Source organism: Poromitra crassiceps, assembly GCF_964638095.1.
Source record: "Poromitra crassiceps genome assembly, chromosome: 6".
In the NCBI taxonomy this organism is placed as follows: domain Eukaryota; kingdom Metazoa; phylum Chordata; class Actinopteri; order Beryciformes; family Melamphaidae; genus Poromitra; species Poromitra crassiceps.
The window spans coordinates 33,825,313-33,843,951 of record NC_139627.1 but is presented as its reverse complement, the minus strand read 5'-3'; the positions used below and the strand labels follow the sequence as shown (position 1 = coordinate 33,843,951).

General features: G+C 46.4%; 1 protein-coding gene across 2 annotated transcripts in view; it reads right to left on the bottom strand.

The window, feature by feature from the left end:
• The window catches only part of caska (calcium/calmodulin-dependent serine protein kinase a), a 204,848-nt gene that overhangs the window by 112,060 nt on the left and 74,149 nt on the right, over window positions 1-18,639 (bottom strand). For both annotated transcript variants that reach the window (XM_083638890.1, XM_083638891.1), the window contains exon 2: window positions 7,914-8,026. In XM_083638890.1, coding sequence (XP_083495016.1) covers window positions 7,914-8,026 — 113 coding nt within the window. The remainder of the gene's footprint in view (window positions 1-7,913; window positions 8,027-18,639) is intronic.

Here is an 18,639-nt window from a genome sequence, read left to right as displayed (position 1 = left end):
TTTGTTATTGTCATCTATAATGGTTAGGTGCTTTGATTAAAAAAAAATGCAACTCAATTTGTAACTTGTGTTACTTGACAAAGTAACTGGTATAATATTATTGAAATCATACTGGTAATAAGTTATATTACGGAGTTACTGTTAACACATTCACTGACAGCCATTTTTTTTTACTGTAGGTAGCTTCTGCCAGAGGTTTTTTTTTAGGATTCTGGCTCATCTTTCAAGACCCGAGGATTCTTTTCTGCTAAGATTTTGTGAACACAAAATATCTCAAAAGAACTAATAGAATGTGTGCTTTCTCTGTCTAAAAGAGTTAGTTTGTAGAGTTAGTAGTTATGTAGGCATTAGCACTTGAATACAGCATGGTTTCAGCGTCTGAAAATTTAAGCTGAGATAAATAGCTTTTTGTGAAATTCGATAGAACAGTCACTTTAACCATTCATTTTTGGCATCAGTAAGACGTCAGACATCTAAACAATAGTTTTGAACAGTAATTTCCTCCATAACAGCAGGAAACCCCCCTCTACTTCAAACTCCTCCCTCCATGTGTGTTCTTCTTGGCTGCAGCGGGCGTGTCACAAGCGAGTTGCTGCTGCTGCTGCTCCTGTCTGCTGGTGGCCGCTCTTTGGGCAAGTCTGGATGGGCTCACTCGTTTCTTGGGGTTTCGGTTGAGAGCTTTGATGAAGCTTTTGCGATTCTGGTCTTATTTATGCTGCGTGTTTCAAAGTGTGTTGCACCCATAATCTATTATGCAAATTTGCAATCCCCCACCGCCAGCAACCAGCGCGAAAACGAAAGCGTTTTCGCCAATCCATTTTACAGTATGAGAATGGTTTCATCGCGCGTTCCCCTGCAGTTTTGGCTGGGCTTTTTCTAGTCTGGAGAGCACTGTCGCCACTTAGTGGGTCGGTGGAATGGGTTGTACACGTTCGGTGGCTCCCATATTTATATAGAAGATGTAAAAGGGTTAGATGCACATCCCACCGTCAAAAAGAAATAATTCTTTTTTTTTACGTATTAACACGTCATTGGCAGTCAACCGTTGGATTTTTTTTTACGTATTAACACGTCATTGGCAGTGAACGTGTTAAAAGTAATATATTACATGTAATATGTTACTTTTGTAATGTGTTACCCCAACACTGGTGTTTACATGGTCCAAAGTGACATGATTTCCTCTTGGGTTTCAGCGTGCTTTACTTGCTAGTCAGGTTTGTTTACTCAGAGGAGGATGTGACTAAATGAGATCCAGCTCATGTTCATCATGATAAGATGAAAAATGTCACAACAATTTGGTTGGCACAGATTCTCTTGCAGTGTGAACATGCACGCATAAGGAGGAAGAACAAGAGACTGAAGGAGAAGACAAGTTGCTTTTACCAACAACAACAGCTCCCACTTGTGTAGTTAGTTTATGTCAGAAGTGGGGGTGTAACACAATACACGTATTCGTTCCGGGCCGTTTAGGTAGGAGGCTTTAGGTTCAATACGTATTGCAAACTGAATGAATCTTACACTGCTGAACAGTGCAAGTCTTCTACAAGAATATCATGCTAAACTAAAACTGAGATGAAAAAGACAAAATGTGTTAAAAAAAAAAAACGTAAATTGCTGTATCAAAAACATACCGAACTGTGACACCACTGTGTCGTATCGACACAAACTGAATTTTCTTAACCATTACACCTCTAGCAGGGCTCCTAACTTTTTACACTAGGTGCACTGGTGCACCTTACTTTTTAATTTAGGTGCACCAGCACATAATTTAGGTGCACCCACATTTTTTACCATGCCTTTTGGCACCGCAATAATACATTTTAAGCATTACCTTCTTTGTCATTTTGTATACATATTGGCAAATTATTAAATGATACGATCAAATATTTTCATGTCAATAAACGTCTGTTAAAGTCACTATCACCAACCGAGTTAACACAGTGGGGTTTGAGCCTATGGCCCACTGATGGAAGCCTTTGCATTTTAAGAATTGCAGCATTTATGAACTGGGTGTCTGTGATGTGATTATCACCTTACATTATGCTCCTAAGTTGAAAAGGTTAGGAGCACATTTAAGGACACAATGATTACAATTGATTACAAATAAATTACAATTTAGTTTAATTCAATTAAAGTGGGCTACCATTCTCATGATGCACTATGAATGTCTTACCGGATAAGAATGACTCGATAACCATTTATTTATGTAGTTTGCCTAACATTATGTAATGGTGGTCAGGATTGTGATACGTTACTGTGATTAGTGTAGTGACATATCCCACAGTGTGCTGTGAAGTCTCACTGTGCACTGCAGACAGTGAAAACCCATAGCAGATAGCTGCTCTTAGATGGTCTAACATTAACAGACAGCGTAGTCATATTTTCAACAACACATTTTAGCTTCTTTAGATCTTGAATTACATGTTGGTAACATTAGTAATCCCAGAATTGGCTTGATAGTTAGCTAGCATCCTGCTAGCGATGCTAACATTAGACGCTAAGATGTCATTGTCATGCCAGCCAACCTAACGTTAGTCAGAACTCGTCTGCTGAAGCCGTAGCTTTGTCTCCCGCGTACAAAACCACCATCTGGCACATTGTAATTCAATCTGTTTGTGACTCCGATTCCGGTACGAGTGAGTCTGGCCGCACACCAGTATAATCTGGATGGCTGTCTGCGGACTGTCCTGTGTTCTACTAGCGATACTAGTTCTTCCAGTCGGATTTTCAAAGTAAAACGATTCGGCCCAAGTCTAAAGTGCTCAGAAGCAATTGAAAATGTTTTCTTTTTGTATTTCCCCTGTCATTCTATGTGAGAGATTAGATTGACCGCGCTGCACGCTGTGGTACAAGAGCAGGGTGAGAGAGAGAGAGAGAGAGAGAGAGAGAGAAAGAAAGACGCTACAATACACTACAAATTCCAGGGTGCATAAATATTTACATAACACGCACTGGCAGATTTTAAGGTGGGAAAATGCGTGTAAATACACGCACTCTGGAGCCCTGCCTAGTCAGTAGAGATTCCCGGTTGCTATACAATAATAAAATTTTGCCCATAAAGAACTCGGGAGAAATACACGGGACCTGCCTATGTTGGTGGAATAGGATCTGTCATTCTGACTACACTAAATGATCTGCAGATTGCCTTTCACAGCTCGCTCTAAAAGCCAACTCCAAGCCCCGGGAAAAGCCATATACATGTATGAGTAAAGCACATGAGCCAGATGGTACCAGGGGAAATGTTTCTTTCAGCCATGATAGTATGCCACAATTTTTCAAAACAAATCTCCTGACTTGCTCTTTATCAAAATGCGTAGTTCCCAGGCATCCAGCTTGGGAGATCATGCACGGTGTGGATGCTGGCAGTGGCAATACAGTGTTTTTATATCGTATGATCTATTGTTTATGCGCAAATAACGGAGCAAGAAAAGAAGGAAATGTACAACAAATTGTGTCTGTGTCCTTTCTGTGAATACAGAAGCAGAAGCATGGTATGTGAATGCAGAGGAGTGCACATCAGTGTGTCGATATCACTCGGCAGGTATCCAGTGAGGCCTTTGTCCTCATGAATCCTTCTTTCTATACCTATAAAGTTTCGCGGGCTTATGATTACATAATATCGTACTCCTACTTACAGTTAAGAGTTGTTAGCGCGCGTGTGTGTGAGGGGCGAGTGTGTGTGTGAGGGGCGAGTGTGTGTGTGAGGGGCGAGTGTGTGTGTGAGGGGCGAGTGTGTGTGTGAGGGACGAGTGTGTGTGTGAGGGGCGAGTGTGTGTGTGAGGGGCGAGTGTGTGTATCTGTCTGGTAAAGCTACAGGACATGGGAATGAGGGAAGGAGCAGACCTCATAATAACTAAGCGGCTGAAGAAGTGCTCCTCGCTGACCTCAGCCCAGAAGTACAGTAAAGACAGGGCCTTGATGGAGGGAGGAAAAGGCTTCAAACGTCTCACTTTACAGTGTGACGTCTGCACATCCCATGTGTTGTGCGGGATGGGATATGGGGGGGATCATGGCACGACTGGCTGAGCGCTTTGTGGCTGCTGAGTGCTCTATAGACCAAATCAGCGGGGATGTTTACATTTACTTCCGGTTACCTCTGGTTCCGGTTACCTCCACAAATAATGGCGGTGAACGGGCACAAACTGACGTGTTGAAGACAAAAACAGACAAAGAAGACAAAAATGGTTTGTTCGTGTTGTGTTGTTGGGTGTCCAGTGACCATAAAGAGCGGGTCAAGATTTGGATTATTCAGAATTCCCTCTGCAAAGGGCAAACATGAGCAAAGAGAACTCTGGATTCGGCGGCACAGGCTTATTACATCTACAACATCCGGGTTCCGAGCGCCGTCAGTAGCTTCTGTCTGTAACGTAACGTTAACGAGTCTGCAAAAAAACAGCGAGTTTGACAGTTGTAAACAAACGTTATTAGCTAGCTAACACTACATAAAACAAACACAGAAGAAAGGCTAGATACGTCAGACAAGCATGTTTACCAACCGTTTGAACATTTAAATTGAAAGTAGTTGGCCGAAAACAACGAGAGAGTTTGACAGCATTTATTTGACAGCACGCACATTTAAACCTGCCGCCTTCCTGAAGTGGTACCCGGAAGTAAATGTTGTTTACATGGTGACGTCATGGTGATTTGGTCTATAGAGGCTTAAGTAAACTGAGGAGAAGCGCTGACAGGCCTGGTGCGCTGGCTCATGTACTCCGGGGGCTGGGAGTGAAAGAGGGGAGGGGGGGGGATAAGGATGGGGGTTGCGTGGAGTTCAGAGCCGGTACGCCGCATGGCAGGTAAGGACCCCCCATGAAACACATTCATTTTTTTCTTGAACTTACAGCATTGTCTGCACTTGGGACACAGCAAATCATCCGAAGTTCCCAACCTTTTTAATGTCACGGCAAATTTAGGGCAGATACAAAATTCTAAGGCATAACAAATTATCCACTGCTTGGAAATGTCAGGCCTAATGAGACCGGGAGATATATGAAGAGTCCCTGACCTATGTGCATATTAACTTTGAGGGTAGATGGGTGGGTGGGTTAGCTTGGTATCCAGCCCTACATGTATATCAATCGCAGTTGTCTCTTCATATGGGTCTGGACCCACGCCAGTCGCCCATCCACTGCGTTTATTCAGGACAGATACTGTCCGGGACACCTGATTGGCTGGTCGATGTAGGCAGTGGGACCTTATTAATATAATCTAACGTTACTGATAATGCATTACAGAGCGGTGCAACAACACACCTGTATGTTAATAGCTAGGCTAGCTAGCTGTTAGCACGTTAGTTATGTGGCAGTAAAAGGCCACTGAATGACCAGTTTGATATAACGGTCAACCAGTTTGAGTCAGGCTCTTTCCATAAAGCCCACCAGCTTTGATATCTGTTGGCTAGTTGTTGATATTTATAACAATATTGTGGCTCTAAAATAAAAAATGTAGCGATGCGGGGAGACTGTTATGTCGGCTGTTTCCGGTAACTGTTTCCGATATTTCAGCTCTGGACCAGACAAAGAGTTTAACAAAGTGAGAACAGACACACAGAGAACAGCACTGCTGTCATTGGGCTGCAGTGGAATAATCGTTGGAACAAGGTATCACAGTACCTTCAGTTCTTATCAATTTAAGGGAGAATTTAGGTTTTTTACAACCTGGACCTTATTTCCAGCTTTAAATATGATTTTTAAGCCACCCTGATTAGTCTGGTTTGATTCCCATGCACCGAACAATTGTTTGTTTTGAACCGCGACCTGAAATGGGGCATATGACGTTATTCCAGACCGGCTCAAATAAATATGCGCGGCCATCAAATTCAAATGAATCGTCTATATTCTCAAAAACAGATAAATATCAGCAGTTAGCATGCTAGGCTAACGAGAGCTCAAAACACAGACCATGCAAGTCCCCCAGATGTGCTTTGAAACGACCCTTTGACGTGACCTGGATGTGGGACTTGTATGACTAGAAGTGAACCCAAGGAGAGAATGTAGTGCAATATAGTGCATATACTTGGCCATAGCTTTCACTCTCTCCTGTTCAAGATTCAAGACGTTTATTGTCACTCCGGTTGTACAAGTACACTCCTTGCAAAATTCTTAGGTCGGGAGGCCCCGCAGGATATAAAATATAAGACAAAAGGAGCAAAAAAAAAAGCAACACATAACATAATGTAACCGAGGTGAATCAGCGCGGATTCGTCATGAGTCCAGTGTGGTAGCGAGTGGATTGGTTAAACTCACTCCCCAGTATAAAGGCAAGTTAATCCGCTCAGCCAAGGGAGCTAGCTCTCTTGGCGCAGTGGTTAACTTGTCAGACTCCCAAGCTGAAGGTCGGCGGTTCGTATCGCACCCCTGGGCAAGCCCTTAACATGGGTTGCTGCAAGTACCACCTACACAACACCGTTACAAAAGCATAAAAGAAACAGAAACACACAAGAGCAATAAGAATATAAATTTGAAAATAAAATAAAATAAAACAATGAAGAACAGCAATGGCAGTGCGAGGTGCTACAATGAAAGGTGCACGATGTCGTATTTTATGCATCACTTAGTCAATATTACAGTCAGTCAGTCATATTGCACTCCAAACTTGTATGGGGTTGTGTGTGTGTGCGTGCGTATTAATTGTTGAGGAGTCTTATGGCCTGTGGAAAGAAGGTATTCCTTATTCCTGGTGCGTATTTTGGGGGTCCTGTATCTCCTCCCTGAGGGCAGGAGGGAGAACATGCTGTTTGGTGGTTGAGTTGGGTCCTTGATGATCCTCAGGGACCTCCTGAGGCACCGCTGGGTTTATAGTTCCTGCAGACTGGGCAGCTCACCTGGTGACAAGCTGGGCCGAGCGTCTTACCTCTCAGTGCCTTGCGGTCCTTGTCAATCAATCAATCAATCAATCAATCTTATATTTATATAACACCAAATCATAACAAGTTATCTCAAGGTGCTTTACAAATAGAGCAGGTAGAAGACCTGAATTCTGAAGAAAGAATTCTCACTTGCACTGGTGATTAGTACAGTACGTACCAGTTGGCGTACCAGGTAGTAAAGCAGCCGGCCAGCAGGCTCTCTATGGTGCCTCGATAGAAGTCCCTGAGGATTTGGGGCCTCAGGCTAAATGTCTTGAGGCGCTTGAGGACGTACAGGCACTGTTGTGGCTGGCCCAGGTTTGAAACCTCTCTCCTTAAACCTGAGCTCTAAATGTGCTGTTCCCTCCTCGCTCCATCCTGAGCAGTGATACATGAATGCAGGGAGAAAAGGGTGAGAAGTAGTGTTGAGCCATTCATTGCTTTCTAAAAATACCTGCTGGATATATGGACTGTAGTAAACCTGTCTCCCAGCAGGATTGGCCACTTTCTCTTTCTCTAACGAAGTCCCGCATTCCTCTCAATCTCTCTCTCCCTCTCCCCTTCACACACCATCCAATAGTTTCTGTGCTATCTCGCCGCATATCTCTAATTCAATCTGTCGTTCTCTCCTTCACTTCCTCCACCACTCCCTCTGGCAGCGGGCCGTATCTGATCACACCTTCGTCTGAAAGCTACACAGCAGCCCTTCTCTTTCTCTATCAAAACCCTGTGCTCCGGATAACCAGCTGCCTGGAAGTTAAGAGAAGTGGGCTCGCGACCGCACGTTGACCAGGTCGCTTCTCCCAGGACCTTTGTGAAAATGAAAGTGAATGAGTCAACTATTACTGTGAAGATGGACTTGAGGCAAAGGGTCTTAATTCCCACCTGCAGAAGGGAAGACTGGGAAGAGTGTGGCTGACCGGGCCAACTCCCCAGGGTGAATGTGAGCAACTGTGTGAATGTAAAGAAGGCTGTTGCTGCTCGACTTTCCCTGGATAAAATAAAGGTTGAAAAAGAAAGCCCTCTCTCTGTCACACCCCTGGCCCACGTAGAACACCCTCCTTACCCTCTGTGCTGAGTCCAGGGCTGGAGGTAAACTGGGCCACATCCACGATCTTGACAGCAAACTGCTGCCCAGTCTCTCTGTTGATGCATCTCCTGACCACGCTGAAGGGACCCCTGCACAACACACACAGACAAAACACACATATTAACAACCATGTCTACTGTGTGCCTCATGGTGCCATTGCCTTTCAACTAGGGGTGCACCGATCACATTTTCTGCCACCGATGACCGATCGCATATGAGAAATATCTGCCCGACTGATCACAGATTGATCACCGATCACCGATATATATATTTTTTAGCAGCTATTAGCAGTCTATTATAGAACAGTTTCCATTTTACATATAGGCCTACATTAAATTGAAAGTGCGCACATTTCTTTTTTCCCCTACATCAATATTTTATATTGTGTAAAAAAGAAACCGCCAACATGATTCTTTTTTTGTGAGATAATTGGAGCACAAGACTGTTAAGACTAGAAATGGCTAGAAGAATGTTCTTTATAGTTCAGTCCAGTTTCCTCAGTTCAGTTTATAAAGGAACAAAAATATTCCACTTCACCGTGGCTCACCTGGTAGAGCGCATACGATTAAGGCTTAGTCCTTCGTGTGGCCGACCCAGGTTCAAATCCCACCCATGGTCCTTTGCCACATGTCATCCCCTCTCTCTCCCCACCTTTCCTGTCAATCTACTGTCCTATCCCAATAAAAGGAAAAAATGGCCCAAAAAAAGGCGAAAAAGAAAAAAGGACACACACACACACACACACACTACTGACACAGGCGGGTACAAACTGTAAACATGAAAGCAAATTAATACATGTGCAGCACAGACAAACACATTAGCACCCGTTTATCTTAAGCTGTCATGCAGTTTATTCGCGGACCGTGACGCTGTCCTGTGATATAAAGAGATTCACTGATGATCACAGTGCATGTGTGTGTGTGTGTGTGTGTGTGTGTGTGTGTGTGTGTGTGTGTGTGTGTGTGTGTGTGTGTGCGTGCGCGTGCACACATGCATGTTGTGGTTGGCTTAAACACAGCACAACAGCACAAACAGAGTTCACATCTGCTGTCTGTCGGCCAGGTGGAAACGCTGCCGTCTCCAGCTCTCAGGAGCACAGTGCTTCAGCTTATCTAAAGATGACCCAGTTCACACACACATCCAGATCATAGTGAGAGCTGCACTGGCCAGAGTGTGGAAAAACATTGATGTCCCAGTAAGAGTGTATTGCTGTCACCTCCCCATCTCTCTCTAGCTCTCCATGTCTGTCTGCCTGCCTTTCTGTCTGCTGTCTGTCTGTTTGCATGTCTGTCTGCCTGCATGTCTGCTGTCTGTCTGTTTGCATGTCTGTCTGCCTGCATGTCTGCTGTCTGTCTGTTTGCATGTCTGTCTGCCTGCATGTCTGTCTGCCTTTCTGTCTGCTGTCTGTCTGCCTGCATGTCTGTCTGCCTGCATGTCTGTCTGCCTTTCTGTCTGCTGTCTGTCTGTTTGCATGTCTGTCTGCCTGCATGTCTGTCTGCCTTTCTGTCTGCTGTCTGTCTGTTTGCATGTCTGTCTGCCTGCCTGTCTGCCTTTAGGTCTGTCTGCCTTTCTGTCTGCTGTCTGTCTGTCTGTTTGCATGTCTGTCTGCCGGTGAGCTGAGAAATAGAGCAGTTTTTAACCAGCAGACAGACACAGCATCACACACACACACACACACACACCCCGCTGCCCCTTGAGAATGACCTATGGGATATAGCACAAGCTCAGTGATAATGTGACCATTTCACAGCTAAACAAAACACCAAACCTGGCTGCAGCAAACATCGCACTACCGACTTCCGACTAGCTGTGGTTTAACCACAAATAGTGCTGCTCACGTGTGTGTGTGTGTGTGTGTGTGTGTGTGTGTGTGTGTGTGAGAGAAAGAGAAGAGAGTGTGAGGGTGAGGTGTGTGAGTCAGTCCCTGTGCACAAACACAGACTGGTTGAACAGATGGTGATCAAACCAAAGCTGCTTAGCGTCAGAAGGGTGAGGTACGACGGCACGGCGCCCAAAGACGCTGCACACACACACACACACACACACACGGGCACACACACACACACACACACACACACACACACACACACACACACGGGCACACACACACGGGCACACACACGGGCTACTGGGTCAACAGCTTAGTGAGCGGAAGCATTCCTTGGTTTCCTCGGTTAGCTGGCACATGATAGGTATTTATTTGACAGGCTGGAGCAGTACTTAGTCAGGAAAAAACATCAAATATAATAAAATAAACATAGGGAGACAGTAAATTCCACATCAACCTGGACCATCCATCCATCCATCCATCAAGAGCAGTGAGGAACATAGTAACATACCATAGACAACAACATGCAAAGGGGGTGGGGGGCAGAGAAAGTATGGCATCCTCCTTGAGAAAACTAATTATCATAGGCTTCCTCTAATTAGCTGTGGGACTTCAATAAAACTAAGCTACACCACCAGTCCCAGAAACAAATTGATTACTACAGAATCACTATAGTCACTATATAATCATGCACTATATTATAGTGCATGATGCGTTTTGATGTACAGTGTACCATTATTAGCTGTACACAATCCCTGGATTGAGATTGAAGAGGGGGAAATGGATAGCTTTCCTGATTTAGCTGTTTCCAAAGCCTTTCAGTATATGGAGGGAAAGAGAACACTTAAGTTACACCAGCTTACAAAAACTTAAAAAAATACAAAAAAAAAAGAATTCCACAACTTCAGGATGGCAGCTCTATGCAAATCAAAAGCTAAAGATCAAAGTCTAAGACGAGGCTCTTTCAACCAAAAACATTGTCCACGCAGGTACAATGGGTCAAAGAGCTCTCATCATTAGTAATGTGGTCAAGCAGTCTCATCTCGTCTGTGTTGAGTGGCTGGTCACTACAGTCCCATCGCTTCACCTCTTCCCCACCTTTGCTGTGCAGCAAATGTCAGGCCTTGTTCCCGGACTCACTCTATACAACCATGTACACGGAGCTCCAGAGGAGGTGCCACAGAGAGAGGAGGAGGAGCCACAGAGGAGCTGCCACAGAGAGGGGAGGAGGAGCCACAGAGGAGCTGCCACAGAGAGAGGAGGAGGAGGAGCCCCAGAGGAGCTGCCACAGAGAGAGGAGGAGGAGCCACAGAGGAGCTGCCACAGAGAGAGGAGGAGCCCCAGAGGAGCTGCCACAGACAGAGGAGGAGGAGCCCCAGAGGAGGTGCCACAGAGAGGAGGAGGAGCCAGAGGAGCCGCCACGGAGAGAGGAGGAGCCCCAGAGGAGGCGCCACAGAGAGAGGAGGAGCCACAGAGGAGATGCCACGGAGAGAGGAGGAGGAGGAGCCCCAGAGGAGGCGCCACAGAGAGAGGAGCCGCCACAGAGAGAGGAGGAGCCACAGAGGAGGTGCCACAGAGAGAGGAGGAGCCGCAGAGGAGCTGCCACGGAGAGAGGAGGAGGAGCCACAGATGAGCTGCCATGGAGAGAGGAGGAGCCACAGAGGAGCTGCCACAGAGAGAGGAGGAGGAGCCACAGATTAGCTGCCATGGAGAGAGGAGGAGCCACAGAGGAGCTGCCACAGAGAGAGGAGGAGGAGCCACAGATTAGCTGCCATGGAGAGAGGAGGAGCCACAGAGGAGCTGCCACAGAGAGAGGAGGAGGACAGGAGGAGGGGGGCAAGAGGAGACGGGGAGCAGTGTGAAAGAGAGAGACTGAGCCTGGAATAAGTGCTTACAGCGTAGAAAGCAGGTTAGCTGAGGTCTGAAGAACAGCACAGACAGTCAACAGCAGATACAGCAGATAGAAAGAGACAGATGAAGAGAGAGGCAGGCAAGCAGACCTACAGGCACATAGCCAATCAGCAAGCAGACCTACAGGCAGATAGCCAATCAGCAAGCCAGACAAAGAGACTGCAGGATGAGTGAGCTCCCCACATCTCGGCATGTGTGTGTGTGTGTGTGTGTGTGCGCGCACGTGCGCTGAAGCAGATGAGGGGCAGCCTAGGCGAGCATAAAAAAAAAAGGTTTAAGATGCACAATCTCCCCCACCATCAGTCCGACTCCGCAATAATATCGCAAAGTGGGGAAGATTAACTTTAGAAATCTGTCTCAATCTGTGAAGAGGAGAGGAAGGAAGGCTGTGAGAGTGTGTGTAAGTGTACCTAAGTGTGTGTGTGTGTGTGTGTGGGGGGGGGGGGGGGGCATCTTTAAACCACAGACAGCTGAAGTGGAGGAACTGGGCGTCTTGGAAGAAATCAACTGTACATGGAGGAGCCATGCTGGCGTTGAATGGGGCGCAGCTCAGCTGCACACAGCGTCAGCCATTATAGTTGTGAATAGAAGTCAGCTGGCTGTTCTGATGATTCCTGCACTTTAGCCATCCCCACTAAAATAACAGGAAGAGAGGGAGGAAGAAAGAAGAAGAGACACGTGGACAGGAAGAGAGGGAGGAAGAAAGAAGAAGAGACACGTGGACAGGAAGAGAGAGAAGGTGAGAGTGACAGACAGGAGAGAACTAAAAAATGCCTCATATTCCACGACCTCAATTTCTTCCCAAACCTGGAAATGGATTTTTGCTCCACCAATTTGGAGACTGTCCCAATAGTAACAGAGACAGAACAAGCTTCTTCAAATCCTCAGATGAAGCAGCTTGAGTATTTTTAGATTTCACGCCCATGTTGTAAAATATGTATTTCATTTTCCGTGTTAGAACGAGCCTGGCCTTAAGTAGGCCGGTCATCAACAAGGTGATTAGGTCACTTCAGCAGTAATTGCAGTCAGCTTTGGTGTCTGTAATATGGAGCACTTTATCTGCTTTCTGCTCACTTCTCTTGGTTTCTCTGCTTTCCTCCCTTCCTCTCCTCATTTCCTACAACTTCTTTCCTGTAGGAAACGAGTGGCAGTGAACGAAAAGGGGACATGCCCAGGCCCCATGGCGTATCAATCCTTTAGGGACAATGCTGAAACCTTGGCGTGAGGCCCAGGGAGGAGAGAGAATATGCTAGGTACAGCGCTTCAGTCTTTCTGTGTGGGGGTGACGTGACGTGCTGCAGGGGGTCTGTGTATGTTTGCAGGTCTGTGTAGGGGTGATGTAGAGTGCTGCAGGGGGTCTGTGTATGTTTGCAGGTCTGTGTAGGGGTGATGTAGAGTGCTGCAGGAGGTCTGTGTATGTTTGCAGGTCTGTGTAGGGGTGATGTAGAGTGCTGCAGGAGGTCTGTGTATGTTTGCAGGTCTGTGTAGGGGTGATGTAGAGTGCTGCAGGGGGTCTGTGTATGTTTGCAGGTCTGCGTAGGGGTGATGTAGAGTGCTGCAGGGGGTCTGTGTATGTTTGCAGGTCTGCGTAGGGGTGATGTAGAGTGCTGCAGGGGGTCTGTGTATGTTTGCAGGTCTGTGTGGGGGTGATGTAGAGTGCTGCAGGGGGTCTGTGTATGTTTGCAGGTCTGTGTGGGGGTGATGTGGCGTGCTGCAGTGATGGAGAGTAGAAGTGTGTGAACTGTCTCTCTACATGTCGAGCAGATGTGAAGGTGAGCAGAGAGGATTCTCCTCAGTCTGAAAGGTAAACATTTGTGACCTTCACTGGCCCAGCTCACTGCGGTCTGCGCTTAGTGACCCCGCATCGACCCCCGACCTTTCCCCTCTCTCCTCCAGCCTACCTCACAGCCAGAAGGTGTTTGTTGTCTTGCCCTGGGACCTTAATCTGCTGATACTACAACTGACCCGGTGGCAGAATGGGGGAGAGGCTTAGGGAGAGAGACCAGTGTTTCCTGCATTCCATGTTGGGGCTTTGTGGTAACCAACAGGGATTTATCGCAACATCAAAAAGACTCGGTGCCCTACACTGGATGCCATCTATCTGCCTCTGCCTGTGTGTGTGTGTGTGTATGCCTGTGTGTGTGTGTATGCCTGTGTGTGTGTGTGTATGTGTGTGTGTGTGTTTGTGTGTGTGTGTGTGTGTGTTTGTGTATGTATGTGTGTGTGTGTGTCGTAAAAGGTGATTTGCAAGCTGCACTCCTTCCCAACTTCAGAGTGCATCAATCACGCTGCGTCTCATTGCGTAAATGTCACCAGGTTTACGACACACACTCGTCCATAGCATCACTCACGCTCAGAATACGCCTAATGGCCAAACCCTCTGTGTGTGTGTGTGTGTGTGTGTGTGTGTGTGTGTGTGTGTGTGTGTGTGTGTGTGTGTGTGTGTGTCAGTGAAACTACTGTGACTATGTCAGTTATTAATCGTGCATTCCTTTATAACTGGGGACTGGTAATCTTATGACTTCAAAGGTCATGAGCTGGACGGTGACGTCATCAGAGCTGGTATTTCCCATTCCAAACTCGTAGGAGCCACAGCAGCCCCGACCTCAAAAATCCAAGATGGCTGCGCCACGCAACAACAGTAGTAGTAATCGTGGTAATATTGTTTAGCACTTCTGTTTTGTTTGTGTCTCATTAAATCAGCTGTACACACAGCACTGCCTAACTTCTATCTGTGTGGACATGAGGCTGCAGTGTTTGTATGCGCAAAATGCCACGAAATGCCATGTTGTCAATTGTTATTGCTAACAATGGCTAGCGACTGGATCTGACCAGTGAACAGTGAACTTCCCAGCTCAAGTTTTCTGCAAATGGAACGCTAACAAAACGGATGTGATGTCATTTAGCCTCCACATCCCAGTTATTTTGCGATAAAGGAATGCACGATAAGCTGACAAACATAGTTACCAACCAGTCAGTCAGAAACAACAACAGAGAGAGCTGCACTAAGCTGCCCTTCCACTGAGTTGGGACAACAGCCACAGATGGAGATGACAGTCACGTTCGGTCCAAAGTTCTTGCATTAGATTGCTATTTGTAGCGCGTCAGTTGATGTTGCAGTCCAGTGATTTGATGAATGATCGGCTACTATCACCACAAACAATGCAAAGCAATTAAACTACCGTAAGGAAAAAGAAAAAAACTGAGCTGAATCATTTTGAGAGAAACCCTGGGAGATAAAAACAGAAAGAGAATGCCTAAAAAAGAGCTAATGTAGAAATAATCGCACCCCTTCTCTCCAGTGGAAGGAGTAAACAATGAGAGTGACATCAGGCAAATGGATAGGAATTGAAAAGCCTGGGACTGTAATAGTCTTAACGATATCAGAAAGCATAATGAAACTCCAGCCTGGAGGAAAGATGAAAGAGCATCGACACTAATAGAACATCATTAACATGTTTACACCTCCTGGGGAGCGAGTCAGGAGAGAGAGGAGAGATAAGTGAGGAGGAGGAGCAGGGGGAAACTGACGCCTTGGCTCTGTACTTCCTGGAGGGGAAAGTTGGTCAAAAAGGATGTCCGCCTTAAGGCGGGATGTCCTCATTTCCTTCTGGTCTGAAGTGATTTTTTTGTCCTTTTGAAGTTACCAACATCCTCTGGCCAAAATGTAATGGGCGGGCGTAGAGTCAGACTGTCCATGGTCTGGCTTGAGACTAAAGACAGAGAGAGAGAGAAGTGAGGGGGGAAAGGGGAGCAAGTGGAGAAAAAGCAGTGGACAGCTTTGGCTACATCCACACATTTTAAAATGCATAACTTTTAATATGTTTACACATAGCGTTTACAACTGACTGCGTTTCAGTTAAAAAAAACTGGGATTGCATTTTAGTCTGGAGCGGCGGAACGGAGACTTTTAAACAGGGACTTCCAGCCACGCAGAAGAGCTACTACTGTGAGAACAGATGACAACCAAACCGTGAGGAAATGAGTGAGATATGTGTAACTGTTTTGTAACTGTTAGTTTTTTTTAAGTAAATTTGATGTGTGCGAGAGACCTTGTAGCACATAGCAAACAACCGAAGAGTAGACAATCTTCCTGTTTACGCCAGCATGCGCATGCCCAGTGTACATGAATGGTCATGTGATATCTTTGATGTTCGAAGATATTTTCGATGTTTTCTCTCTCTCTCTCTCTCTCTCTCTCTCTCTCTCTCTCTCTCTCTCTCTCTCTCTCTCTCTCTCTCTCTCTCTCTCTCTCTCTCTCTCTCTCTCTCTCTCTCTCTCTCTCTCTCTCTCTCTCTCTCTCATTTCGAATCCCACATAGGTTACGCTAAAACCACCACCGCAAAGTGTCCTACCTGTAGTTGGCCAGTCGGCAGAAAGTATCGCGGGACTTTACGAGACTTGGTGACCGAGATCACGTTTGAGGCAATTTGATCCCTGGGAGACTCCAGGAAATGGCCTGGGGCGAAATATCACTCTGGTGGATGTTGAGGGATCACATTACCACGACATGTGGCGAAAACGGGAATAAAAATAGACGCAGGAAAGACAGGCTCACACTTGGCCCCAAATCAGCTCCATTTTACAACTGACTTGGACGCTATTGATCTCAAAACAACGCTAGGACGGCCAGAAACGCCGCGGACATCGCTGGGTGAGTGGCCAAATCATAATTATTGCCAGGAGATGGGTCCAGGTTAAAAAAAAATGAAATTCTCCTTTAAAACAGACGGTTGGCTCTCGCAATTTTCAAATGCTTCCACCTAAACGTCTGTCGACCATGGGAAACTTGGTCAAAACGGAAAGGGAAACTCCGGGAAAATAATGAGCGATGATAGGGGGATATGCCGGATGTCCCGCCTTTCCACTCGTATTCTCCAATCACCTGCATCGGTACGAACTTCCTCCGGTATGAAGCTTTTTTCCAATAATTACACCTCAAATTAGGTCAACAAACACTTTGATGACGTCAACTCCGACAAACCGGAGCTCTGAAATGATACCCGAATTTCCGACCTGTAATTCCAACCTCGACAACCATTCAATTCATTTTTCACAGGTCGGAGCTAATTTTTTCCTGTGTTCCAAGTTGTCTTGAACCGGGTAAAAGTCACCCTGCTAAAATAATACAAGGCTCTACCTGCCCCAGAGTGAACCGCCCCCTCCCCCGAGAGTGCATGTGGAGAGTGCATGTGGAGAGAGAGTGCATGTGCAAAGAGTGCATGTGGAGAGAGTGCATGTGGAGAGAGAGTGCATGTGCAAAGAGTGTATTGTGGAGAGAGTGTGCATGTGGAGAGAGAGTGCATGTGCAAAGAGTGCATGTGGAGAGAGCGTGCATGTGCAAAGAGTGCATGTGGAGAGATTGCATGTGCAAAGAATGCATGTGGAGAGAGTGCATGTGAAAAGAGTGCATGTGGAGAGAGAGTGCATGTGAAAAGAGTACATGTGGAGAGAGTGCATGTGGAGAGAGTGCATGTGCAAATACTGCATGTGAAGAGAGTGCATGTGCAAAGAATGTATGTGGAGAGAGTGCATGTGCTAGAGAGTGCATGTGGAGAGAGAGTGCATGTGCAAATACTGCATGTGGAGAGAGAGTGCATGTGGAGAGAGTGCATGTGCTAGAGAGAGTGCATGTGGAAAGAGTGCATGTGGAGAGAGAGAGCATGTGGAGAGAGAGAGCATGTGGAGAGAGAGTGCATGTGGAGAGAGAGAGCATGTGGAGAGAGAGTGCATGTGAAGAGAGAGTGCATGTGAAGAGAATGCATGTGAAGAGAGAGTGCATGTGAAGAGAGAGTGCATGTGAAGAGAATGCATGTGAAGAGAGAGTGCATGTGGAGAGAGAGAGCATGTGGAGAGTGCATGTGGAGAGAGAGTGCATGTGAAGAGAGAGTGCATGTGAAGAGAGAGTGCATGTGAAGAGAGAGTGCATGTGAAGAGAGAGTGCATGTGGAGAGAGAGTGCATGTGGAGAGAGAGAGCATGTGGAGAGTGCATGTGAAGAGAGTGTGCATGTGAAGAGAGAGTGCATGTGGAGAGAGAGAGCATGTGGAGAGTGCATGTGGAGAGAGAGTGCATGTGAAGAGAGAGTGCATGTGAAGAGAGAGTGCATGTGAAGAGAGAGTTCATGTGGAGAGAGAGTGCATGTGAAGAGAGAGTGCATGTGAAGAGAGAGTGCATGTGAAGAGAGAGTGCATGTGGAGAGAGAGAGCATGTGGAGAGTGCATGTGGAGAGAGAGTGCATGTGGAGAGAGAGTGCATGTGGAGAGTGCATGTGGAGAGAGAGTGCATGTGGAGAGAGAGTGCATGTGAAGAGAGAGTGCATGTGAAGAGAGAGTGCATGTGAAGAGAGAGTGCATGTGGAGAGAGAGAGCATGTGGAGAGAGAGTGCATGTGAAGAGAGAGTGCATGTGAAGAGAGAGTGCATGTGAAGAGAGAGTGCATGTGAAGAGAGAGTGCATGTGGAGAGAGAGAGCATGTGGAGAGAGAGAGCATGTGGAGAGAGAGTGCATGTGAAGAGAGAGTGCATGTGAAGAGAGAGTGCATGTGAAGAGAGAGTGCATGTGGAGAGAGAGAGCATGTGGAGAGTGCATGTGGAGAGAGAGTGCATGTGGAGAGAGAGAGCATGTGGAGAGTGCATGTGGAGAGTGCATGTGGAGAGAGAGTGCATGTGGAGAGAGAGAGCATGTGGAGAGAGAGTGCATGTGAAGAGAGAGTGCATGTGAAGAGAGAGTGCATGTGAAGAGAGTGCATGTGAAGAGAGTGCATGTGCAGAGTGTGTGCATGTGGAGAGAGCATGCAGATACAGACGGAGAAATGGCCTGAGGGCGGAGATGGCTATTGAGATATTTGAGATAGTGTTTTAATGCGGGGCAACTGGGCAATGAGAGAAGACAATGATTCACAATGAGCAATTAGGGGCAGGGCTGTCCAGCTACTCTGCCTCTCTTGTTTAATGATTAGATGT